A 27,510-nucleotide genomic window follows, 5' to 3' on the forward strand; every position below is an offset into this window, starting at 1 on the left:
CACATTAGTGCAATCGACTGATAGAATTTGTATCTTGTAAATGTCACAGTATATTGTTTTAAACTGTCTTGGTCATAAATAAAAGCATAACCTCTCAGGTATATGGCAACTGCATGTTGAATCACGCGAGGACAACGGCAGAACTTATAGTCTTATACATTTCCCATGTGTGATGAATAATATGTCAAAATGTTTCTGTATAATCATGCATATTGCACAGACTTATTCACAAGCACACACCGAATGAGTCATCGCTCTGTGCTTCATCGTTTCATTGCATTACAGAGCATGCTCAGTAACACAGTGACTCAATTGGTGGCGAGACGCTGTTGATATACGACACCCCCCTTCCAGGACAGCCATACGTCGCTTCCAGTTTTCAGCAGACATTAAACTTTGCAAATCCACTTTGAGACATTTATATATTTCGGTCATATTTTTAAAAGGCATGGTTTATGCTCAGGAAAAAGCGCAATGAGAAATACAGCCATTACGCACGCTTTATTTATGTCTCTTTCAATTTGATGTTTGACGTCCGTTTTAAGATGTGCACTTTTGTTTTCCGATTATCGGAGCCCCTGCTCAAACGTAGCGTTGGAATTAAAGTAAAGAACACTGAAATTGTGCCTCTCTTGTTCTGCAAAAGCGTTGATGCACCTTTCACTTCTCTTGGGATGTTTTAATTGCAGGTGTTGAAAGGAAAAATATACTACATACTTAATAAATGTAAGCAAGCATCTCAGTTTAAAAAAAAGAGGTCCAACGGTGTTTCAACTGTATGCTTTTGCTGGATTTTGATAGTTTCATTCTGCTTCCATTTCACAATTTCTTCTAAGCTGAGAGTCACTTTACAAAGCACATTTAGCGTTCCTTAACAGGAAAGATCTTGCATTTTGTTTTTAATATTGTAGATAATATTAAATCTCCTCAGTCGCGCAGGAGTGTAGATTCAGAGCCGTCACAAGATTTATGAAAAGGTGGTTGGAATATGTTTTCATGAGCGTAGCCCTGAAAAAAACACAAAGTCCATGCTAAACATCCACTCAAGCTCATTAGATAGCAACAGATGTTGACATCCCCAATGGGAGCCAACACAAACTCCATCAGAAGAACAAGAAAGTGGCTTGACAGAACAAAATAAATGTCTTTATTTCCTCCTTGTGCAACAGATACTCCCTCACATGCAACAATATCATTCAGAGAAAGTTTTCACATGCATCAATGTCAACAGATGTTTCTTGAGGGGCTTAAAATCCAACTTCACTCAGAGACATCTGTTGAGGTGCACGGATGGCTTGCAGGGTTTCAGCTTCAGTCCAACTGAACAATGAATATTAAATGGAAAAATGTTTATGATGCAAAGACAAAAAAAAAAAAGAAAAAAAGAAAACCTCCAAAATTCAAAGATTCATATTTATATCCATGAAAAGAAAAGCTCACTGTGGACTGAGTGACATAATTTATTATATTTTAAAGATCTATCGCTTTACCATGCTGAGAGTAAGATAAATATTTACCTTTTTACCTTTTTTCTCAGTAAACATATTTCTGTTGACATGAAATTCATTTACATGTCAGACAGAAAAAAAAGACCAAATATCCACACACAAAAATCTGAACAAATTAGTCAATTTACGTAGTTAATAGAAAAGCCACAGAAAACCAAGAAAGCAGCACCAGGAATGTTTTCTAGATACTGATTTAAGCTAAATGCAAATCAGGATTAGCTGGCCAATCAAAAGGTGAATTTAAAAAATAAATGTTTGTATTTTTTTTACCCATAAGCTCCCTGCTAGACAAGAGACAATCAAATGAGTTGTTTAACTCTTGTGCGTGCGAGGACTGAGGCAAATGTAGAGACTGTGGCAAATGATACCCCCCCAAGAGTGTGGGGTTGGTTGGACCCCATTTCTAAACACAAGGGTTAAAAAGCAAATGAGAACTCACAGAGCTTCAAAATGAAGAAAACAACAACAACAACATCAAAAAAAAGACTTGTTAAAAGTCTATTTAAGGTTTGGGGCACCATACGGCTCAGTGGTAGAGCAGGTGCATCATCTACAATCCTGAACACACTTGTCACCAGTTTCATTCCCAGTCCTTCCTCTCCCAGTCTCCGATCTCGGCGGTAGGTGACAAACTGAACGCCGCCAGGACGCTGAGACCAGCACGTCCTCCTCTGACTCGCTTAAAACGTTCGGAACTTTATTAAAGAACAACAACAACAACAAAATCAACAAAACGTGCTCAAATTAATGACTCAACAACAATAATAATAACCTGTGATTGTTGTTTCAACAAGGTGTTGCGCAATTCTGTGCGTTTCGGTTCCATTATCAAAATAACTAGCAGAGCAGGAGTTTAAAATTAACTAATCAACCACCGCTGTGTTCAGGGAGCGCTTATTAATAATCGCAAAAATAATGTTATGTCAATCCGCGTTTCCCCATCAGATACGGTATCTGATGGGGAAACGCGGATTGGCAGCTCGATGAGTTAAATAATTTCGCGGGTTATTTGTTTAGCTTTCTGACCGTCATGCTAATCCGGGTGAGTGTTTGTAGCTGTGCGCTGCTTTACCTGCTGTCTGATCCTCCGTATGTCTTTTTTACTGCAGTGAGCCTCGATGTAGCCAAACTCCGTCAAGTATGTCATTGTTTTTATGTCGTATTAGCTTCGTTGTGTTGATGCATTTTGACCTGCTTCAATTTTCCGCCGCAACACACAAACTTCCACATTCACTCAGTGCGTTATAGTTACACATCGCTTTGGATTTGTTGCTGCGCGTTTGCGCAGAGTGAAGGAAAGAGGAGACCAGCTGCACACGCAGGCTGCGAAATGAGATGCAGGTGATCGGTTTGTGTGATCGGCAACAAGAGACCGTGATCGGCGATCACCGATCATACACTTTTTCACGGAAATCGGCCGATTATGATCGGTGGCCGATCGATCGGCACACCTCTAATATACATACATACATACTAGTACCCCCAACAATTCAAAACTACTTTCACCCCTGCATGTTATTGACATTACCACATTTGAACGTCGCAGCTTATCTGACTCAAAAGTCCAGTAGGTTCTGTTCTTCGTAATGTACTGTGCAAAGTTGTGTCTGCAGGCCTCCATGTAACAGGTGTTTATGCTTTCATCCAGGTTTTCATCCCAAGTGTTTTCACCCTCGGGACGGCAGCTGACCGAATGTTGTGCAACGTGCTGCGTTACGTGAGCAAAAGGAAAGTGCGCTAGTGATACATGAAGTGATACATTTGGCTGCCGCTTTGACACCAAGTCATGGAAGAGGATTTTAGCAGATGACGTTTAGTCCAAGTTTCATGGTGAAAAGGGGAACACGTCCAGTCGTGGGAAGCTTTATGGCTTAATTATGCATACTTGATGTTGCTGGATGTACCCTGTGTGTGTGCGTGTGTGTGTGTGTGTGGGTGTGTGTGTGGTCAGTGATCTCACAGGCAGAGTTTGTTTGCGCATCGACACCTGCTCTTGTGCGCCAGTGTGAGGTCAGGAGGCAGATTTTATGCGCCTAATGTCTTCTGAAGTGATCCGTTCCTCCTCTGAGCCTCCCACGAGAGGGATGGAGGCTCTGACCTGCCAACATGCAGGCACACCAGCACCATCCACTGAACAACAGCCCCATTCCTCTTCCTCCCCGCTCCTTTCTGATAAGTTCCAGTGACTGCTGCCCAATCCCTCATGTCCGCAACTAATGCAACCTGACAGATGGATGTGGGTTATGTACGTCTATGCCTAGCAGCTTCATCTTGAGAAAACAAATAAGGATGGATTTAGAAAGAAGGTGGGGAAAAAGAGCAGGGCAGTCCCTGTAAGACATCTTGTGAAATTCCGGGAGATAAGAGGTGAAAAATGGAGTGCGAGTGAGTGAAAAGTTTGCTGAAGTACGGACAGCTGAATCTCTCATGCGGTTGAGCTCATGCTGCCGTCTAGTGGTACACTATTGTTCTCCTGCACGACTCCTTTCCAAAGCCACAGACACTGTGCATTGGATTTGCATTGCAGCATAATGTGGATAACTCAGTTTGGAAAATTGCAGGGAAGAGTGTTCCTACATTTACAGATCCAACTAAACGTGCCGGAAATCATTTCCAGCAGCAGTGAAAGAAATATTGTTAGAGTCCAGCTAAAAGGAAAACAAAGGAAAAGGAAACAGCTTATTAGTTTGCTGCCCAGAGCATTAGTACAGCCTGCAAGGATGATTAAACATCATCAAACAATAAACATGCTTCAAAATAAGAAGGAAAATGGTTTATTTGATTATTAATTATGATAAAGTTAATAAAGCAGTCTAAATAAAACTCCAAATCAGGGAGGCTAAATGGAACATTAGGACTGCAAGTCTGGAAAAAGCAGGTTTAACTCAGTGAAGTCCACATTTACAGTCAAATGCACCCAGCACGCTGAGTATGGAAGGAAACAAAACTTACTTCTCATAAATATCACTTTCTCACAAGTCTGAACTTGCACCTGTGGTGGGAGCTAAAGATTAGCGCCAAGGCAGGGAGGCCTTGCAGCCTCCAAAGCTTTGAATTTTATTGCATGGATGAACGGTCGGCAGTTAAAGTGGAAACATATAAACACCATGCAACCATTTCAAGATGCATTTTTGTATACGTGTAAAAACTAAGGTGATGCAAATTGTATATTGGGCTATTTTTTTTTTTTTTGGAAGATGCCTGTATCATTTTTAACCAAACTTCCTAACCTAATTGGATAAAAATGATTGTAGATCTTAATCAAATATTACCATTAAATGACAATATTTTTGTACTACAAATAATGATATAGAAATTAAAATTTAATAAAGACAAAAGTCATTATATTGGTAAATAAATGAGCTGGTTAAACTGGAACCCCTGTTATCGAGTGATGGCTTCAGAGCGTGATCAAAGTCTATCAAGGGTTGATTTGTGCCTGGAAGATCTGCAAAGTCAAGAAAGGAATCTCTCTCTCACGTAGAGAAAGAGGAAGTTAATTATACACTAAATCTTAAGAAGCAGCAAGCTGCCTCAGAATCTGTGGACTGGATGACTTTAAACATTCCCACATGACTCCTTTCTCACTCGCTTTGTTAAAGAATGAAAAGGAACAACATGTTCTTTAGAAAACTGTTCTTTATATTTCATTGTAGCACACTTTGAGACAATAAAAATAGAAAACAATAATATCCTTTGTTCTACATAAATCCCATTGAATAACTTCCGCTGCTAAAAAAAAAAAAAAGAAATAATAAAAAAAAAGGATAAGGGAGACTTCCACCCTGAAAGAAAGTAGTCCTTTTAAAGTCACAAGAGCAAATCTGTTTTCCTTTTCCAAAATTCAGGATTAGCAGGGGAGAGATTCTCAATTCTCCCGGTGAAGGCCATGTACGGACAAGGGGAAAGGGATCAGTCGTTTTTCTCCCTCTTCTCTCGACGGGCCCTTCTCTTCAGCTGAAGCGTCTTGAGTTCAGTCATGGTGGAAAAGGTCCTGTAAACCCACACCATCTGTCAGCGAGGAAGAAGAAGAAGAAGAAAAGGCTTGACACGTGATCTGAGGTTTAATCTTTTTGAGAACATTTCTAACATATTTGTTTTGATGTGACAAGTTGAAGGAGAATAAAGTTGAAAACTTGCCACGATGATGACTGCATTGAGAAGGAGAGGAATTGAGTAAACCAGCGATATGAACATTCCCTTGGAGTCAAAATACTGGAAATTAGAAAAAGACCTGAGAGAAGAGCAAAAGAAAAACTTTACATAAACAATTTTTTGTAGACAAAGTTTTTTTTTTTTTTTTTTTTCAATTTATAGATACCCAAATGCACAAAAATATTAGGTCTTACCTCCAGTTCATCGCTGCCAGCTCATTCAGATATTCAGCAGTATAAACCAGGCCAACTGTGGAGAGATCTTGCATTAACTAATTTATTAAAACATAAACAAATGATGGCACTTAATGATATCACTAACACAACATCGTCACATCTCTTCACTTTCCTGTCCTCAAAATTAGCTCTAGTTTGACGGCTCCAAATATCTCAGGTTATTTGACAATTAACTGTCACGATTTAAAGTCAGTAAACAAGACATAGATGCAAGATATGGAAGGGTTAAAAAGGTTTATGATAAACAAAACTGAAGTATTTTACAATGTGTGTGGTGTACTTTTATATTGATATTAACTAGTCTTCACCATTTTTCACATTAAAACTTTCTTAGCGATTGAAAACAAGTAAATACACTTAATAACGTATCTGTAAATATGTAAATCAATACAGCAATATTATTTTTCTAATTTAACACATAATGTTTTAAACATATACATTGCAATTTTTATTGATCATATATTTAAAAAACATGATGTATTTAAATAGTTTCTGTGCCACAGTTCATAATGAATTTGCCATTAACATTATGTTCGCCCTTTATTTTTTATTTTTTTGTCTTCGTAGAATCTACACCTGGCTCAGTGTTTCGGTGAAGCTGCGACACCTTCCTGCAGGAGGCCATCAGCTGAGCAGTTGCTGCCAAACACTTCATGTTCGCTTTCTAAATCTGATACATTTGGCCCTGCTTTCCTGTCTTTAACTCAGTCTCTCGCCTAGACGCATGAACTCAACGCATGTTATACGATCCTCATGCCATAAATTACCATGCTGGCTCACAGGGCATACCAGGGGGATTCAACTCCATTCCTAAAAGGCCCGTGTTCTGCACCTTCCAGATGATTTCCTGGACGTGAACCAAATGGCTGGATTAACTCCTCGGTATGCAGTCAGGTTCTCCAGAGTGTTGCTGATGACCTGATTATTTGACTCAGGTGTGTTGAAGCAGAGACACATCTAAAAGTTGCAGAAAACTGGCCCTTAACGACCCCAAGCTCCTGCATCTGTGCTTTTGCTATGGAATTACTGCAAAGTTAATGACTAAATGCAATTCAAACTATCGGTACATGCACATTCAGGAGAAGGGATTTCTATGTAGGCAGTCGCTCCATTCGGGTTTTTTTTAGACGGAGAAGTTTTAAAATTTTCTAGTGTATGTGTTGCATTAAAATAAGCAATCTCTGTTTGAAAAGTCTTGATCTTACAACTGCTTGCTTAGCAGCAAAAACACGTTTTTTTTTTTAATCTTACTATTCTAACTACTTATAATGATGGGTAAAGCTTCTGAATAAAATAAATGCATGCTGTGTGTCAGCATTGGACAATGACAATTAAATAGTCAAAGTTTTTTTTCTGTTTTTATCCAACATTTTCCTATTTTGACATATTCACTTAAAATTAAGTTTTATTAAAATTGTGGCATTGTTCAGCTGCTGACGGATTACTCGTATATAATCTTGTACAGTTAATGTTTTGTCTTCCAATGATCTGATCACCTCCTATATTTATAAGGTTGTAGGCCAGTAGAAGGGATAGCTAAAACAATATGGATTCTTCAGAGTTGTAAATAATGTTCTCATGTGGAGTAAGTGTGAAATACACCGCTGCTATGGCGCCTCCTGTTTACTTTTCCTGAGTATTCTTCGAAGCCAATAACTTGCTCATTTCCAGCATTTTGTTACTTTTGTATTAATCTATCAGCCATTACTCTATTAAGGATATAGGCTTTTTCTGCTTCAGATGACACAAATGTACAATCGGTAGTTTTCCCAGAAACTGATCTAGATACTGATGGGACGTTGCAGAACACGTACCAATGACCAGGAAGTGGCAGATCTGAGCTCTGTAAAACCTGCAGGTTACCACAGTCAGGAACAAACACACAACATGAAATACTATGAGCCCAATTAGCCATGGTTCCGACCACTGCACCTGTAAACACACAAAATGTGCATTGTAATAAATCATTGTTTTTAGTCAGGCAGAGATGGCTAACACCTCGATTAGCTAGTTAGTCAAGCCATTTTGGCAAAAGAAAATTAAAACGTACCGACATTAGAAACGTCCATATCGACGTTATTCTTAAATTACTGAATCCGTCGATGGGTATGGAGCTAATATTCTCTGGTTTTTGTTCTGTCATCTTTAAAAAACGACAAAGCTAAGCGTATAGCTTAGCTAAAGGTAAAAGAAAACGGAAATGCGAATGAAGCGGATGAGGTCACAGCCAGACAGCCAATCAGCTTCCTTCAAAGTGTAAACGTGAATACGTCTTCAAAAGTGTCTTTTTTTTGTCTTAATTATGTTTCACAAAAGTTATTAAAATGTTTAAACCGTGAAAATCAGAAAAATATATTGTTACACAGCTGCAAAATGATTAAAAAGGTAAAATAAAAGACGAAAGTTAAGCAAAATATTTTAAAATCAGTTTTAATATACAATGTATAGTGCAGCTAAGCACCACGTACGACCAAGAGACATGTTTGTCTTTTACTACACAAAATCTGACTTGGTCTTAAAATCTATATTAACAACAAAAGATAAGTTTTCAACATGTAACATAAAAACACATTTAGTTTAGAGTGCACAATAAAAAAATTTTTTTCTTCCATCAGCTGATAGTAATGGCTCTGGAGCTGGGCTCCCTTTTTCTAAAGCAAACCACAGTTGTCACTACAGAGCACAATACCAGTTTCTGACATCATTCATAGAACCTCATCCTTCAGACATGATCGCTGATGTAATACCTCTCCGACTTTGAATTTATAACTCCTACCACATATCTCACCACTGTTTCACTGTCCTTGTGCATGTCATTAAAGGTAGATATGCTTCTAATCACTTTCATGCATGTCCTGCTCCTCTTTGCCACAACTGACTTCAGAGCTCCTCCTAAGGTTTCTCCTGAACTATAAAAATACAGGACTTCTTCTTGTACTTCTTCTTCTTCTTCTTCTCTGCACTTCATCAACTTTGCTAAACTTCACATCTTCTATGAGATTTCCCAACATGTGAACATATTGCACCCTCTAGACCGGTGTTTCTCAACCCTGGTCCTCAGCGCCCCCCTGTCCTGCATGCTTTAGGTATTTCCCTTCTGCCACACACCTGAATTGTATATCTGGGTGATTAACAGGCTTCTGCAGTACTTGATGGTCATGCAATCATTTGAATCAGCTGCTCTGGAATAGAGGCACATCTAAAACATGCAGAGCAGGGGGGCACTGAGGACCAGGGTTGAGAAACACTGCTCTAGACTTACTACCTAAAACAATTGTGTATTAATGCAATTCTAGGGCACAAATTGCATAAAAAAATTGCTAAAATGTGCTATTGCTCTTTTCCATATATGGTATCTTTGGTCAGGTGTATGAAGTTATATAAGACTGTTGGAAAGAAAACGTGCATTCTCACTTCCTACCTGTTCCAGTACAACATACTGTTAATCAATTTTTTGTTCAACTTTTCCGGTTTCTAAATATCTATATCCACAAAAATACATAACCTGCTACTGCTATCCTGCAGCAGGAGACTTGATTAAACATATGGAAACAACAAAATTGTGGGGGTGGGGGGAAAAAGACACAAAAAAACATATATATTTTTTTAAAAATACAAGAATATGAAAAACATAGAGTTTGGTCAAGGTCCCAAGGTTACAACTATTTACAACAAATTCCAAAGGCGGCATCCTTGCACCGTAGCTCATGTCCTGTCTCTGCTGGGGTGAAAATCCGGAACAAAAGTTGCTGCCGCTGCGATGGGAGTGGAGTAGGCGAGGGCGAAGTTGTACAGGCCGAGCATCAGACACTTCCAGGTGGTGCGAAGTGCCTTCCCAACATTCTGGATATAGAAGAAAAATCGTCAAAAAGTTGATTTTCAACACAAGGGTGTCACCATTAATTTAGCCCTACCAGACAAATAGGTTAAAATAATAAAAGGACAAGACTTAGTTTTCAAGGATGTATATATATATTCCTTTGTGGCACAATAACAGCAGCAGGAAGAGAAGCTCGTTTTCGTCCTGACTGCAACATCACGACAAAACGTCCTAAGAACTCCATTGTCTCGCACATCCTGGACAGGAAAGGGCTGACCGGCTGCAGCAGAAACAGGATGAACTGAGTATAACTCTATCCTACTGGAGCTGAACAGGGAACTATAAATTTTAAGCAGACAAGCTTCAGTTTGGATATGTAGCTATCAAATTTATGTAGATTTGACAGCTACATAAATACACCGTAGCTATCAAATCTCCGTCAATGAGGCCTGAAATAAAATATTTCGATATTTATATTTTATTTTCTTCTTTTACTTATTTGACTTTATGTCCACAGGGTTATGAGGGCAAAATTTGTAAATAGGTTTATTAATCTACAAAGACATCTGACCATTTTTAATATGTCATCTGACGTGAAAGAATCATAATCGAAATACATCAGACGAAATTTAGCAGTTGTGTATGGAAATACTTAAAACTCAAAAGTGTGCTGCACACTCCTTTTTGTCGCTATATCTAAACAGTAACAGTCAGTTTTAGTTTAGCTAAAATACACAATACATACCTTTTTTACTTTCTTGTAGTTTTCTTTCTTCCTCTTTTTCTTCTCTTCTTTAGCCTCGTCATCTATCAGTGGTTCATAGCGCTCTGGCAGAAAGGCAAAGTTTAGGTCTTTTTTGGCTTTCTCGTTTGGACTGCTGTCATCAGAGGGTGGTTGATCCACAGAGTCAACATGCCGTTGATATTTTGCTGCACAACTATTCCTCCTTTCACCTGACACTCCTGCTGAATTCCTGTCAAACAGTCGGGATGGAAAGGATTTGGGCTTCATGTTGTCTCCTGGTTGCAAATTTGGGAGGTGTAAGGAGAAGCACCAGTTTCCTCTGAGAGGTCAGCTATGTTGTCAACTAGTGTTACGTGCATCAGGCTGAAATGCATTCCAGTGGTGTTGGAGGGGTGGGGGGTGGCACACAGCCCTTAAAGGTGCAAATCCATTCTCCTCATCACAAGGCTGACCTCGAAAGAGCGTCGTCAAGTGCAACGTTTTAATCAAAGTGACCGTTATTCTGAAGCATACAGCGTAGCAACCAGACTTAAGGCTGAGTTAATATTGATATACGTAATTAGGCTAGTGCATTTTTCCTAAACCTGCCTAAAAATAAATTCAAAACCAATAAATTATTTTTTACAGCTTTCAATAAAACCATTAACAGCAGAAGAAAAATGTATGCGAGTCCTTTAAGTAAACTAATAAATGTTTATATTAATAATCCAAAAACAATATACTGGTTTGCATCCTCCCCCCCAACATCTCTGGTCTTGTACACAAGAGGGTCTTGATTGCTCTATATGTGCATTCAGTGTCTTTCAAGAATATTCATTTCCCTTAAACTTCAGGATCTGTGAAGACTTTTATTTCCTAAGTCTTGCTACAGATTCACAATGAGATTTAGGTCTGGACTTTGCCTAGGCCATTTGAACATGAATATGTTTTGATGTGTCAAAAACTATGGCCCATTTTAGCATTTCTTATGGTTGCTAACTTAAAATGGGTTATGTTCATTTCAACAGAACATTTCTCAACATAATTTTTTGCTCAAAATACAACTTGGGGATTTTGTGTAAAAGACAGCTAAGAAATAGAAAACGATTGACCTTAGACTATTCCATTATTGCTCTACCTGTAATATTGTCCTTATTTAAGGTAAAACGCCTCACAAGTCAAAAGTATTTTAAAATCTCTGGTTTTCTTCCATTATTGTTGTTTAGCTCTCTTCATTTTCCCACCTACGCTGACCAGTTTCCCCTTCATTCTGAAGAAATGGACTGCATGACACAATCATGACATTTCACCACAGGTAACAAGTGTGTACAGACCAATGTGTCGTTTGTTTTTAAACACGGCATTTTTCGCTTGGGGCCAAAAAGTTAAGTTCTGATCTCTGGCTTTTGACAAACGGCATCATAAAGTTATCCTGTAAAGAAATTTTTCTACCTGAGTTTTGCATCTCTGTATTTCTTCCTGTCAGAAGTATTCCAAAGGGAGGGGGCAAAAACACCAATACACATTTGCAGAACAGTTTATAAACTTTATTGTTTTGTGTCTTCAAAAATATTTAACCTGAGATAAATTATGCATCCACTGAATATAAATGAGCCTGAAGAAAATGCTACAAATATGAGATTTTACAAATCTGAAATGTGACCAACCTTTTTAACAACTGATGGCAAAATGATACAAAACTAGCAGCAATTTTTATTTTATGTTATAACGTAAAAGTTTATCATTCACTTTTAACAGCAGCCGTAAGAGAAGCGTACTTGAGCAGAAAGTACAAGGACATGTTGAAAGTCACGTTGAAAAACCTAAAAACTACAAAACTTCTCTCTGCTGCAAAACCTGTACAATTTTTAAAGTGAAAAGGTGAAAAAATTCAATTAATTTAGACGTGTAGGCATTTGTGTCGTATCGACACATTCAAAATCCCACCAAAATCGTCTTTAAATAATTACAAGTAAAATACAAATTAGTAATTAACATTAAAAGCTTAAAAGTTAACTTTTCAAACAGTTTGCATTTCAGACCTTATTTCTTACGTAGCCAACATAAGAAAACTGTGCAACATTGTATACATCTTAAATCAATTTTGCCATTTTTTTTTTTTTAATCAAACAATCCTTTATACAATAGCTTTTACATGAAACAAATGAGATCTTAAGGGGCAAAACTGAAAAACTGTATACTATTACAGAAAAAACAAATAAACTTTTCTTTAGAAATATAAACAGGCAATTTATATATTTTTTGTTTTTTGTGGTGTCAGTATTTCACCACTAGATGCCACTGGGCTCCAGAAACTGAAGCTGTAACTTGTTCTGGTTCAAGCAGTTGCATTGATCATAACCTCGACTTTAAAGCTGCAAGCAGCATTGTGTGGCCATATTTATGAAAATAGACTCTTTAGCGGCTATGTTTCATCTATTAGTAATGCAACCATTTTTTTATTATCATTTTACGAATTGAACATGTTACATTACATTAACAAATTCAACATTGCAATGGAGAGTATTACTGGTCTTCACTGCGAAAGTTGTTCTGCCCTCGGTCAGGGTCCTTTAGGCGGAGGATACGGATGGTTTTGCTCACCGGAAGAGAACTGAGCAGGAAAGAAAGCAACAAAAATATTGACAAGATTTTAAGTTGCTTAGTACTTTTAAAAGAATCAGACAAAGTTCTTAAAGTAGTGTCATTTCAGTTAAGCGGTTCTGCCAAACACCATTTAAGACACGAGAAAGTAAGACAAGTCGAAAGGTGTGGGTGGAATTGATTTGCGTTGCATACACAGAAATGGTTCCGATGGTTACCTCATGTTCTGGGGCGTGAGGAAAATGAACTGTCTGTAGCGCTGACTGGCAGCTACTTTCAGCATCATGTCCATTGATATCCTCCTGTTCACCATGTCCTAAAAGAGCAAAAGAGGAACAGAGTCAAGTTCATTTTTTTTTCCATCCTAGATCAAGTTATGCTGCAAATTCTGGTAAGTTAGAGATAAATTGGCTAATAATTTATTTTAATAATCATAATGATGACTTTTTTTATTATATTAAAAGAAACATTTTGCATTATGCACGGCCAATCATCTCACCCCCCTGGCCCCCCCAAAAAAGGTCAGATTTGTCTCACTTCCATGTGGTACTAAATCAAACACACTCAATAGTTTTCAAAGCGTCTGCAGACTGAGAAGTCACGTTGCAATTTATCCGACTTTAATGTCATCGACGTGAGACATGCACTATAATTCTGCACCAGAAAAAGCCAGATAGTAAATGGATGAAATGTAAGGAGGGATGAACCACACATGTGATGTCTGTTTGATCAGATCTATAATTACTAAATGATACAAAGTAAACTTTGTTAGCCAGCTATGTTCTGAACTTGTAGACATATCGGGCGTCTTTTATGTTGGGCCTAACACATGAAAAAGTAGATATAGTTCATGTTGCCCTCCCCTTGTCCTCATGACACATAAATGACATACAAACACACAAATGTCAATAAAACCGTATGACATTACCATGTAAACATCAAATTCGTCAAGGCAGCGAAAAGGCGACTCTGTGATTGCCCAGAGAGAGAGGACAAAACAAACGGTGGAGAAGGAGCGCTCGCCTCCAGACAGAGATCGCATGTCATTCAAATCCGCTTTGTTTCCTTGGCCTGGCTGCACCTAAGAAAAAAATAAAAATCGACTATGTCAGGTTCATACAGAAAATTCCTTGTCTGAGGTCATTTTATTTATTGAATTTCCCTTTGGGATCAAGAAAGTGTTTTAGAATTAGTGACTTAATTTGTAAAAAGCAGTGGAATCAAAATTGCCAAAAACTTATTCTGTTAACTGTAGATAGACTTTCACAACTGAAACAAACAAAAGAAAATGCTAAAAATATATATGCTTATTATAATTAAATGTAGGTATATCAACCAGGATATTGGATTAGCACCTACAATTTTCTAGTCTTTCTGCTATGAAAGTTCATAGTACTTACAAGTAAAAAAGATCAAAATAATTGTGTCTGCATTTGATCCTTTTGTCACTTATTTCAGAATCAGAATGCATTTATTGCCATTGTACAGAAGCACAACAAAATTTCCTTTCAGTACGGCCAATCCAAAGAAAAGACTAACAGCAAGAGCCTGTTTGTTTGCTTAGTAGCGCTTTAGGTCAGGTCCACAGATGTCATGGGAAGGGAATGGGACCAGAGCAACTTGTTCCGTTAATTTTCCATCTGCCTTAGCAATGGCGACTCCCACAGAGTCAAATTTGTGGTCGTTCCTGCTGAACCGAGCTTAAATCTGAATCAGAATCTGAAACTCATCACTTCATTGAAATACATCAGGGCTTTATTTGTTGTGGATTATGCTAATGGTCAGATAATAAAAACCATCACTAACTTTCACCGCTCCTCAGCAGAACCACAGGTTAATCACCTCATTGTAACATCAATGTAGTAATTCATGCATTCAGTAAGATTATGGCTTCTAATTTACTAGAAGTAAAGACTTGAAATATTTCAACCTGTAATAAATTTATGCAACATATTAGTTTCATTCTGATATTTTGTGCATTTTTAGATATTCTCATGTTTTGAGCTATACTTATAAAGATCAGAGGCAATCTCATTCTACTTCTGTGTGAGGAAAGTTTCTGAGAAAAAAAAAGGGGGTTTTAAAAATATTTTAAGACAAAAGCAAAGTTAGAACATAGTTGACACCAGTGGTTCCCTAATATCTCTGATGCTGATCCTTGAAAAAACAGTGAAAAAGATTCATGAGCCTAACGAGCAGCGCCAATCTCTTGGTGCATCTCTTTCTGAATACCAACTTGAGGCTGAAGCGAACAAACGAAAGCTGCTTACCGAGATGGTCAAGGTCTCATTCTTGTGGTCAAACGTCATGCTTCCACTATAGCCTCTCTGAGCCAGCATACTATTAAAGTAGTATTTACAACGGGCTGAGAGGAACCTAATGTGGAAAAATGAACAATTGTAAATAATAATTAAAAAACACGCTTCCAGAGGAAAAATAAGAGTATCTAAAGGAAAAGCTAATTAATATTTTTCTTTTGTAAATACAAAGAAAATGCTCTTAGTGCAGTGATGCACTAAGTGTGGTGCATCACTGCTAAATGAACAAAGGCGTCGTCGTGACTTACTTTCTGAGATCAGCGTAAACCTGGAGCCTGTAGTTCATGACGGTATCCAGACTTCTGATGAAGCTGTTCAGGCTCCTCATTTGCTGAGACATATTCTTGTAGCTCTCTAAAGCCTCATGATATTGCCTTGTCAAAAGAGTGTAAAAACAAAATTAGGAGGACTAGTATTTTGGTGTGTTGTCAGAACTGCATTCTGTCAAGTAAAAGTGGAAATTGTACATTGCAATGGTTCCCAAATTGTTAAAACATGAAGCTATTACCTCACAATCTCCTCGCGGTCCCCTTGCTGTTCCTGCTGAGTTGAGATCTTGACTTTGAGACGATTAATTTCACTGTCAATGCTTTTGGCAGTTCGACGGACTTCAAGGCGTTCTGGACAAATCTCAGAGGCCTTAGCGACGGAGGCCTAAGTTGAGAAAAAGGCAGCCGTTACAAAAAAAAAACAGAAAAAAAAGCTGTGGCGTGTGGAGTGTCGCCTAGACAACCAGTTTGCAAGCACGAAAACAAAGGAGAAACAAAAACGAGAGGTTAATATGGGCAACAAGAAATGCTCATCTGAGGAAAACAACGTAAGCTGTAGCTAAGGGGTCAAGTCATCAGACTAATCCTGTATTTAATTTGTCTTTATATGTGATCTAAAGACTATATACAGCATATAGTCTTTATGTGTGCAACTGGTTTACAATGACGGTAACAGAACGTTTCATACGTGCAGCAGCGTTATTGGATATCGGGCTTGGAGTAGTTCAGGGATGTCTGTGTCGTTTTTTTTTTTTTTTTTAAACAATAATACTTAAGATTTTCAGTTTAAAAAAAAAAAGGAAAAAAAAAAGTAGTACAACATTTAAAACATTGCTTTGCTTTTATCCCTGTGTCTAAACTAACTGTAGTTGAAACCATTTTATTTTATTTTTCGCTTTAAATCATCTGGACACCCAGTTGTCTCGCAGCCACTTGTTAACAATCGATAACCATACACTGACAATCTCGCGTACCGCAAGGTTTTCCTCCTTCTTTTTAAGTTGAGCTTCGAGAGTGTGAATGTTGCGGAGATGGGCACTGCGTTTGTCATCGTAGTGTTTCTTGTGATGTTTGCACTTCATCACCTCCTGGTCAGTTTTACTCAGCTCGTCCTGCAGAAGCAAGAAGCAGCGTAAATAAAGTGAGAGACAACATGAATGAATTGGCTGACAAAGTCATACAGCTGATATTTAAATGATATTTTCATAGGCAAAACAACGACTCAGAATATGCATTTTCTGAGACATCGCATGAACAGTAGGGTCTCTGTTCCAACAGCTAACTTAGGCCGGTGGAGAGAGTAAAAGCAAAAAAAAAAAAAAAAAAAAAAACCTGTGGAGTATATCTGAAAATAAAGTTTTCACACGTTACTTCATCTTGAAAGAAGCTCAAAGTTTACTGTTGTGAATAATAAACATGTAGTAAAGATACATTACATATGTAAATTTAAAACTAAAATATTTGGAATTACCCACCGCAAAAACCACATTAAAAGGATATGCAGGTAATTTTTGAAGACCCCTTAAGTCATTTTTGTCTGCCTCCACCCAGAATCATTACCTTGACTGAATCAGCCTCCTCCGTGATGGTGCTTATGTTCTCTTTGTGCTGCTTGTATTCCTGGTCTGCCTTGTCATAATCTGCCTTCAGGTTGGCCATTTTGGTTTTAGCTTCCTCGTACTCGGCACGCTTGGATGAAATCTTTGCAACAATCTCCTGAAGCTCTTCCTCCTGAGACAGTCAAAATATAACAGCTTAACACTACGAGCCTGCAACACAGCTGCAGGCTCGTATGTATGTGTGAAGGCAGGAACGTGATCTGTTCCTACCAGTGGCCTGAGGTCCTCTGACTGTGGCTCTTCTACGTTCTTTAGGTCTGTCAACTCAAGCTGGAGCTTTGTGGCCTTATCCTAAAATAAATAAGCAAAGTGAGGCATTAAATTAGATACAGCTTGAAGTAGAAATATATTTTTAAAATTTAATACCGGAATTTATTCATAACAATTGTGGCTATTTTAATTACTCTATATTAAAAGCCATTCATATTGTTCTGCAAATAATTAGAAGAATACAATAATGAAAAAAATATTTGGAAAATTATTTACTTTGGTAGTCTTTTGCTCCATGAGCACTTTTCTTAGAAGTCCCTCATTGTGTTTGATGTCTTCATCCAACTTTCTCATTTGTTGCTGGAAACGAGCTTCCTGACCTGCCTGGTTTTCCAGTTCTCTCTGTAAATGCCTGATGGGAAAAACAGAAAACAGGAAAGGGAAAGAAAAAGAAAGAGGGTATAAGAATGGTAAAGCACAGTCTTTTAGATAAAAAAGGTGTAGATAAAACTCTGAATAACTGGAGCCAATTTATTACTGCTTTGATATTTTTATTTTCACATTTAGGTAAATATGTAGTGTTTATGTTGTACGAAAAAAAAAAGCATGCTTAGAGAGCATATAAGAAACTCACCTGATTTCTTCCTCAACATCCCCTGAGAGGTAGTTTGGTCTGGTCTGATCAGAAGAGTAATTACGGTTAGTGAAGATCTGGTCACCATCCTTAGAGAAGGCTTGGATGCAGTTAGCTGGAGGATTCTTGCCCTGCATTATTCTTCGAGCCTCTGTGCGATTCTGACAACACACACAAAACGAATGCAAATAAGAAAAAAACAACATTTACCGTTTTGTTGACACGTTTAAGTTTTAAGGGAAAAATGCCAAAACCTTCTTACAGATAATCTTTTATATAAAAGGACACACAGCTGATGTTTGGTTCAGTTGGACTTATCCAAGTCTAACTAAAGCTGTCTGAACACGCAGTGAAGACAGTAGGACATTCACTCTGGACGAAAGGCTTCTCACCTTAATAAGAAGAATGCTCTCAATGCTTTTTTGATCAATGAGGCAGTTGGCCACAATGGGGTCTTCAATGTCCAGAGCTTGAAGCACAGAGGGATATTGAGGATGATTCACAGCCCTAAACAAAATAAACCGAAGTTAGGTCAATAAAATCGTCAACTTTTCTTTTTTAACAAGTCCTGTCTGGAATTGTGGCAGAATTGTGCCAGTGTGAAGTCCAACAGATTTACTTTCACAAGTGGAGTATTACAGTTTTTTGCTATAATGCTCCACTTTATAGTATATATATAATACTAAAAAAATATATTATACATTCCTTTGGGCTTATTTCAAATGAACTGGACATAGAGACAGAACAAAGAAAGGGAAAAATAGATAGAAAGGTGGAGGAAAAGTTTAAACGGGACCACAGATAAGAGTAGAGGAGAGAAAGAAAAGTTACATAAGATAAAACCTTAGAAGTCTGCTTCTACACCTGCAGGAAAAGATAAAACCAAGAACCAAGAAACTAACGCAACAAACCATGCGTATAACAATAACTACATCACTGAAGAGTACACGTCAATAATTAACACGAGACATATCTTGTATTAATTACAAGACATCTTTTTTATAAGATCAGTTATAAGCCTTAATCATTAACAGAAACAAAGAAATGTGTTTGTAAAGAATTTATGCAATAACGAGTTTCATTTTTGATTTGAATTACATAAAAACCTTTTCATGATTCTGTAATTTATTTGGCTGGACCTGTATGCTTGGCTATATCACAGCTGATAGACAAGCGACCTCATCTTCCCAAACAGTTAAAATACATCTAAACAATAAATAGCTTTTTTGCCATAGTGCATCACAATTAATGTGGCTTGAAAGCACCATATTTATAAAGAGGAAGAATAAACGAATGAGTCTGGAATGAAATGTATTCACCTTCTTCTTGTATCATGGACATGGTGGAGGAATTGACTGGTGATGATGGTTGGCCTTTGACCAGATCTGTACACTTTAGCCATGAGGCTCTTTAGAACCTTTTCATCCTCATAGTTGTCACATGTGAAGGCCATAAGCAGGTATTTCAGACATACTTCCACAGCCAATGCCAGCTCTGGATCCTTCAGACCTATAAGGTAACCTGCAGAGTGGAATAAATAAGTAAGTAAGGGTAAAGCAGGCTTTCTCTAGCCATTATGCTTGTTTTCTGACTTTAACAATCAAGACAAGCCACTGAAAACGAGAAACCAAATTCTACCCAGAGGTCCTCGAGGTTTGTGTCTGAAGTGGCCTTTGCTGTTAGCTTCCTCAATAGCACTAAGCAATGCAGGCATATGTTCACCAAAACGCCGAAGTCGATTTGAGCGACTGCTCTTCATGGTCTGTAGTTTCCTTTTGTTTGCTTCGATGGATTTCTTGAGCCCATTATACTCCATTCTGTAAAGGTAAAGAACAATTGATCTGAGATGATAAAGTTTTAGACTATGAAACAAACATATCCAACAGAATTTATTTCGCCCCAAAAGAAGTAAATGTGTAGTAAAACTCCATTGGAGTTCGTTTATCTGAATCTTGTTGATTGTATTTACATATATCAGCCTGACCTGAAACATTTACATGAAAATGTCAATTTTTAGTTCTACTAAAACCTTTACTATATAATATCCAGAAAGAATAGCATAAATAATGTCTTTTTCCGTTTACATACTTCATCTTGCCTTGTTCTTCTTTGGCAAGGTTGCTGGCGTGTTGAAACAGGTCAATCTGTTGACCTAGAGTGGAAATGTGAAGATCAAGGTTTTCCTGCTCGGCTTGAATCTGCGCCATGCGTTCTGCCCTCGCCTGGCTCTCTGCTCCGGTTGTTTGGCTGATGCTACAGAAATTAAAAGGTGATCAGAAAGGAGAAAAAAATAAACCCACCAGTCATAAGGTTTATAAAGAAGACTGTAAGCAACGCTCACACCTCAGAGTCAGATCCTTTATACGTGAAGTCAGCTGGGCTTTGTCTTTTTCCAGGTCCCTGAGGTTAGTTCTACACCTATGGACAGTGAGCTGAAGAGAGGAAAAAAACAGGATGACTTCCCTGCATCAAAATTAAAAAAATTAAATAAACATGTAATTCCTAATTACTTCCTAATGAGCTGGATTGGCCAAATAAACAGTGTTTTGTAAAAATGCTGTAACAGCTCTTTCTTCTGAACCGCTGTAACACAAACGGCTACAGGAGATCCTTCCTGCCCACACGATCAGAATCTACAACAAATCTTTGAAGAAACTTGGGTAATAAGAGTCAGTCTTGAATTTTGTTTTGTAGCAAAAGGCAACTGTGGGAAGAAAATGCACAAACATATAGTAGAGAAATAGTTTATCATGAGTTGATGCTGATAGATCTACTTTCTTTGCTTCTGTAACAGATTTGTACCATCTGGAGCTGAGCACCAGTGAAAACAGAAAACACAAAAGTGTGTGTAAAACAATGCTCAGACTCTGACCTCGCAGGACTTGAGAAGGCTGTTGCGTTTCTGGGCTTCAGCCTTAAGCTCAGCACATTTAGGCTGCAGCTCCTGGACTTGCTGAGTGATTCCTTCCAGCTGTTCCTGAATTTGCTTGTACTTTTTCTCAGACTGCTCAACCTTATTCTGTAAAAACATACACGTTACAAAAGACAAGAAGGTTGGAGTCAATAACTATTACATTTAAAGACTAAATTATTGATTTAAGTAATATGAGCAAAAGGTCCAACAGGTCATCATTAAGACCCAAAATAAAGCGGAAAAAAAGGTTCAGGAGATTTTTTTTTTTTAACCGTTGACTGACATTTAAATACTGTTTAAAAAAACAAAACAAAACAAGACATATCCTACCTTCCATTCATCAACCTTTTCATCATATTTCTCTGTGGAACATTTGTCTGCCTGTAACTTCTCCTTTACTGGTTCCAGCTCTCTTTCCATTTCAGTCACCTGAAAGATTCAAGTCACTGGGTTTACTAAATACAAATCCTACATAGAGTAAGATTCATGCTACTTACACAAAAAATTCTATATATATTGAAAAAAAAGAAAGAAAGAAGAAAATCACTGACCAAGGACCAAGCCATTTGTTTCTGCAATTCTTCCAGTTTGGTGTGCATTTCCCCAAGTGAAGCTAAGCTCTTGTACCGGTCCTCTTTTTCAAGGTATTTACGCTTCAAGTCTTTCAAACACTGAAAACAAAACAAATGATATCAGTAATAATAATAATTCTAATAACAATACTGTTATAAGACTGTACAAAGTGTTTAATGTTTTGTTACACTTTAATTTAAAGAGGTAAAAATGATATTAATTTTTTTCATGAATTTCTGAAGATCCTTGGCAATGAAATGAATTAGCTCATGGCCCAGTAAATCCATTAATATGACTTAAGATCATAATAAATAACTGTGGACAATATTTATCTCACTTAGTCAAAAAAAAAAATTAAGTTAAAACTAAACTTAAGATACAAAAAAATATACCAAAACCTAAAAAATACAGTAAAAGAATTTGACATATTACTAATAAAAAGTTGTAATAAATAAAAACTTGTAGGTGAAATCGAGCCATACTTCTCCATGCTGCTCGACTTTCTCCTCTGTGACTTGCTTGGTGGCTTTGATATAAATAAAGTCCTCCCTCATCTGCTCTAGTTGTGTAGCCTTCATGAAAAACTGTAAGGAAAAAAAAAACACATGTACATTTGATTTTACTTGCAGAAAAAGAAAAACAGCTAGATCCAAATGACAACAAAACTGAGGCCAAGATTTACAACTAACGCTGTGTCAAGACAGACTACTAACTACTAAGATAGAATATTAACTACTCTAAACAGACCTTATACTTGTCTCCTTCTCCTTTAGAGTGCAGAAAGTATTTGCTCATTTCCTGTGTGAGAACTGACACAGGATTGTTAACCTAGAAAAGAAAAGCAAAAAATAATGATCACAGATTTTGCTGTAACACAGGACCATTAGTTATACAACCTCATCTGGGTGGAAAAGTACACCTTTTGGTGCCAACATTCTGACGTATTTAGATGTCCAACTTACCTGAATGTTGAAATTGTCCAAGATGGAAATGAGCTCTTCTTTTTTGGTAGAGATAACCTGACCTATCAGAGGATACAAAGAAGGGCTTTCAATGATTAGATTTTCCCTGCAAATCCAAAAACAGAGGAATCTAAAAACCCCTCAAGTGTTTACCTCCGTTACTCTTCAGTTTATAGGTTCTCAGCCCTTCCCGTGTTATTCGTAGGTCTATGGTGATGGCTGGGCCATACACGTCGAGCTTGTAAGCATCTCTCCCTTTGTTACGCAGGGTAATTGACACATCAGCAGAACTGAACAAAAAGTAGAATAAAGCATTTGAAAATTTCTTGAGTAATTTTGAGAATTCAAAATTGCTTTTAAGTTTAAAATTTCATACTGGCTTATGTGGTTTGTAAAGCAAGTAAATAAAAATCTGACTTTGAAAACCCGATAAAGGATAAAGAACCTCTAATTAGACAGGACTTTAGAAAAGACAATAAAATTCCAACTCAGAATAATAGCAAAATATTAAATTACGTTTTTTTTTTTTTTAGATAATACCTTTATCTAGGTCATACTGAAGAGTTTTTATAACAATTCAATCTTTAATTTAAAACTGGCAGAAACAATTTATGCAATTGTTTTTAAACAAAATCAGTTATAGCAGTCATTAAAATCTCTAACAAGCAAACAAATAAAAAAACAAAAATAACTGAGGCATATTTTTAATTATTTTAACACTCCTAGTGGATCTGGTATGAAACAAAGTGGAATAATATGTGGTTACAAAGGCCCTGGTAACCTGCTGGAGTGGCTGGCATCATTGACTCTAAATTATCAGAGTCCATTAGCATTTGGTGGCTTCAGGAGACTGAGCAAGAGGGAATGGTCAAAGGTAAAGGTAATCTTATTTATGTAGCACATTTTCAGCAACAAGGCAATACAAAGTGCTTTACAAGAACTAAAAGGAAATACAATCAAAACAACAAACCAAAGGAAAGAGCAAAAAAAGAAAAAGAATCTAATGTTGATCTAAAGTATGTAAACTCGGTGCTCCTATCAGGGTTGCTAAGTCTCGTCTGGTCCAATTCCATTTCTGGGTTGGGAGACAAGAGTCTGAAAAATAGTCTAACAATGTTGATCCAAAAGTGTCCTCTGGGCTTCTGGTCGCTGCATCTAAATATTGAGTACTCTACTTTTTCTGATAAAATAGACTAAAGAGTGACTAATGTAATCCAATTCCTTTTCTGGGTTAAAAGTGAGTCTGTATGATCTAAATAGTGCGTTCTCCACAATTTCTGATATTACTAATAGACCAATTAATAATATCAGTAAAAAAGACTGGTTTAAATAAGGAGTACTCTACAGTTTATAACAGGTAGACTAAATAAAATAAAATAAAAAAGAGGAAAGGACACATTAGGGCAGATGGCAACATTCAGACAAAACAAAGACGTGAGTGAAGGTGGTGACGTCACAGGACCTTGAAACCACGTTGCTCAGTCTCCTGGCAGAGGTCCGATAAAGGTGTGGTTATCGAGGAATGTCCTTGGGAGCGCTCAGCTCCACAGCTGCATGGATAACAGGAGGGGGTGAGGTGGGAAGAAGTGTTATGTTTCCATATCTTCAAGGAGATTGGAAATATGCAGCCCTTCCAAGGCAACACGGGGAGAGCCAATTCAGATACAGAATGTCTTAAGTCAGGTAGATTATAAATTTCAATCTTCCCTAAAGTCTCTCCGATACATCTCAGTTCCCAATTATCTGAATTAGTGTGGTCGTTCCACTGAGCCGAAACTAGCAACTTCTCCAAGATCGATTCCATTCCGTTAGTGAGTATTAGAGTCCTCAGCTGGGCTGCGAGTCTCGGCAAGACTCGCATCCAACTTGCGTCTCTGTCCACACCAACAGTCTGAGTGTTCGCTAGTTCAGCCAAGTCTGTCACAAATTTGTCGATAAGCCAGGTATCCGCAAGCTCCAAACAGCAGAATAAATCCAGGTGTATCCCGCCGGGCGTGTCCCTGCAGGACAAGAGGGCTCTCCTGTGCCCAGTCTTCTCATCGAGAAAATTTGATGAATTGCATTGAGAGACCGGTTGACCAGATCCACAATATGTAGATTCGGAGGATGTGCAAAGCAAGACAGGACAAAAACAGAGCAAGCAGGGCAGGCAAGGGCAGGGAGGGAGCAGAGGTCTATATGCTCCTATTTGGAAATGTCATAGGTGAAGAATATGAGCTGGCGCTTTGGCAAAAGTGGATGGTACAAAGTATTAACAGCAGTGGTACCAGTATTTAATTTGCTGAAAGTGACATTTTCTTTCCCCACTAAGAAATGGTATTGAAAAATAAAAGAATAGATTATTCTGTGGATCAAAGAGCATGCTAGGCTTTTACACGGTGTCATCAAATGCATAAAAACTATACATTTGGTAAACCTTTACCTTTCTCCTTCTTTCACAAAACCCTTCAAGGAGGATCCTCTATTTGTAGCCTGTGCATTCCCTCCTAACGCAACTATGAGAGCTGTCAGAATGGCACTTTTCCCACCTGTTACAAACAGTTTGCATACAGATCAGAAGTTATAGAAAATTAAAGACAAACAACGGGTATTGTAAAAAGGTAGCTGATCTACATTGTCAAGTTTAAACCATGACAGGAATCCAATAAGGCTTAGAGACTGTCAAGTGTCATGTGTGATCGACTCACGCAGAAACATCTACTTGTACTCTTACTTAGTAATGAAATGCTGACAAGCAAATGCCCTTTTTTTAAAGTAACAAACTACACATTAAGATAATCTGTAAACCCGAAGTTATATTGTGTAAAAAATACTGTTTGAAATATTAATTTTAATTTATCCAGAAAATTATCTCCAAAAGATTGATTCAATTAAAGACATTTCAAACATTACAGATGTTGACTTACTTCCATTATTACCAACAACAAAGTTGACATTGGAACCAAATGCAAATGGTCCAAGAAGTGAGTGACACATGAAGTTCTTCAGAGTGATGCTCTCCACTATCCCTGCATCACTCACCACATCACCAGAACACTGAAACTATACACAAAAAGTTAATGAGAGGGCTTATGGTCTTAATTACTCAGCACTTTGAGAAATACTTCTTGAACCTTTCCACATTTTTTGATGTTAAGCCCCCAAGCTCCAATGAATTTTAGTAGCATTTTATGTGATAGACCAACATAGAAATAAAATGGAAGTAAAGGAAAATGAGTAATGGTTTTTCAAAATGTTGGCATGATCAACAGTCATTTTTAATCTCATAACATAAAGAAAGTCTAATGCAATCAAATTTCATAAGAAGGTTTTGCCATATAGTAAACGGTATGCCAGTTTTCATACTCGTGTGTCAGAATAACCCAGTCAAAGCCCAGGGATAAATTTAAATCAGAATCTGCAGCAAAATTAATGTAAACTAAATGTTTACAGAAGCTCTACATGCAATTTATCTGAGTTTAGAGCATATAAGAGAATATGCTCAGAATAATGAGCAAAAACTGGAAGTGTAAAGCTGCTAGAAACATAGACCAAAAGATAGATTAGCAGCTATAATTTCTGCTATGATGTATTCATTCTGGAGCCCTTTTATAGAAATGCATGCCGCACTTTTAAGATAATCCACTTCGACACATCATTTTTCCTCAACTTCTTCGTTAATGAGTTACTTCATGTTAGTCTAGTACATACAATTCCCCCAAAATACACTGCAGAAAAACATAGATGTAATATTACCTACCCGTTTACTCAGAGCGGAGTCTCCCTGCTCACTTTCAGCAATATCCTGATCCTCGTCGTCCTCATTTTCACCATTCTCGGGTCGGAGACGTTTGTTTGGGGTTTCACTAACAGCTGTGTTTCTTCGCTTCGACATGTTGGACACCCGACCTCACTTTTAAGGACAAAACGAAACCGAAAGAAAAAATGACTAGCATTAAGTAAGAATGAGCTTTTTTAAAGCGTGTCTCATCCCGCCACTGTACTCCCATTTAGTGAGACTCGTTCCGTCGGTTATTAGGATTGAAATGTTAGCATTTCTTTTGCCACAGGTATACTTTATATATTATTGCAGCCAGTTAGCTTGTGTGGCTAATTAACCTTGCCCGCTAAACAAAAATAGACGAGGGTTATCTATTAAAGAAGCCGCTTGGAGCATTGTAATTGACTTTATGCTATTAAGAGTAACAAAGGAAAGACGTTAATTAACGTATGGGCTGACCTCTTACCTAGTTTGTGTGGCTCAGCAACAAAACACCGAACCGGTGTCTATCGAATTCGCGCTATTTCCAACAAAACATCGCGAGAACAGATGAGATCAAACAGTGCAAGAAATTCCCCTTTCTACCATCCAGATGAATTTGAAGGATATGATTACATCTTTTGGCTTTAAATGGCATTTCTAGATGAAAGTATGTGGAAGTAGTTAGCTGTGAAATACCGCAAGGTTTTTAGCAGAATTTTTCAGAAAAAGGGGTTTATGCCATAAACACTGCAGTGCAAATAATTTTTGTTACCACCCTTCAGAGAAGGCATGCAGACCTTTTCTTATAAAGGACCTAGTTATGAATTTTTATTTTAGTTCAACTTCCTGTTTCTATCTAATTTGTGAGTACAATAGGGTACACCATAATTTTATTCACTCAATTTACAGTGACAAAATATTTTAAAATGAAAATTAGATTTTTTTTTTTTTACCAACTTTACTGCTTTAGTGTTCTCAGATGTTTTATTAATCTCCTGAACTTCAATGACTTTTGGATCATATTTCACACAGCCTTTTGTTAAGAAATAAATCAAGTTTATCAAAGTTATTAACAGATTTTGAAATAGATTAATTAATATCTTAGGAATTTTCTGTCTGACCCCCGAGTTGCAATATTTTCATATCTTAGCCACTTTCTTGCCATTTTTGCATTGTGGCACAGTGTCAGGAGGAAAAGCATTGTCCTCCTGAATCGTCGATC

General features: G+C 37.5%; 3 protein-coding genes across 4 annotated transcripts; all 3 read right to left on the reverse strand.

Annotated features, from left to right (window-relative positions):
- Nucleotides 1-5,129: 5,129 nt before the first annotated feature.
- On the reverse strand, nt 5,130-8,129 carry tmem18 (transmembrane protein 18). Its single transcript, XM_015014200.2, has 5 exons — nt 7,950-8,129; nt 7,714-7,831; nt 5,858-5,912; nt 5,649-5,742; nt 5,130-5,519 (listed from the first exon to the last, which is right to left on the reverse strand). The coding sequence occupies exons 1-5, from the start codon at nt 8,040-8,042 to the stop codon at nt 5,421-5,423; spliced, it is 459 nt and encodes a 152-aa protein (XP_014869686.1). The 5' UTR covers nt 8,043-8,129; the 3' UTR covers nt 5,130-5,420.
- Nucleotides 8,130-8,313: 184 nt separating this feature from the next.
- Nucleotides 8,314-10,827, reverse strand: LOC106903277 (required for drug-induced death protein 1). The gene is made up of 2 exons (XM_014967007.2): nt 10,465-10,827; nt 8,314-9,742 (listed from the first exon to the last, which is right to left on the reverse strand). The coding sequence occupies exons 1-2, from the start codon at nt 10,729-10,731 to the stop codon at nt 9,605-9,607; spliced, it is 405 nt and encodes a 134-aa protein (XP_014822493.2). The 5' UTR covers nt 10,732-10,827; the 3' UTR covers nt 8,314-9,604.
- Nucleotides 10,828-11,968: 1,141 nt separating this feature from the next.
- LOC106934217 (structural maintenance of chromosomes 6) lies at nt 11,969-26,876 on the reverse strand. Of its 2 annotated transcripts, XM_015014017.2 has the most exons (27): nt 26,773-26,876; nt 26,286-26,438; nt 25,453-25,588; nt 24,969-25,074; nt 22,700-22,836; nt 22,547-22,608; nt 22,332-22,412; nt 22,067-22,168; nt 21,563-21,682; nt 21,342-21,440; nt 20,970-21,116; nt 20,441-20,529; nt 20,186-20,350; nt 19,736-19,914; nt 19,417-19,618; nt 18,490-18,604; nt 18,098-18,258; nt 17,740-17,875; nt 17,464-17,544; nt 17,195-17,365; nt 16,609-16,746; nt 15,874-16,019; nt 15,614-15,739; nt 15,318-15,423; nt 13,976-14,128; nt 13,266-13,363; nt 11,969-13,057 (listed from the first exon to the last, which is right to left on the reverse strand). In XM_015014017.2, exons 2-27 carry the CDS (start codon nt 26,418-26,420, stop codon nt 12,970-12,972), a joined length of 3,279 nt encoding a protein of 1,092 aa, XP_014869503.2. In that variant the 5' UTR covers nt 26,421-26,438; nt 26,773-26,876; the 3' UTR covers nt 11,969-12,969. The 2 variants fall into 2 exon arrangements, with proteins under 2 accessions (XP_014869503.2, XP_014869580.2); XM_015014094.2 differs by lacking the exon at nt 26,773-26,876 and having other exon boundaries at nt 26,286-26,758.
- Nucleotides 26,877-27,510: the final 634 nt, after the last annotated feature.

Source organism: Poecilia mexicana, unplaced genomic scaffold (assembly GCF_051168715.1).
Source record: "Poecilia mexicana isolate PSO_F unplaced genomic scaffold, ASM5116871v1 scaffold_21, whole genome shotgun sequence".
NCBI lineage: Eukaryota > Metazoa > Chordata > Actinopteri > Cyprinodontiformes > Poeciliidae > Poecilia > Poecilia mexicana.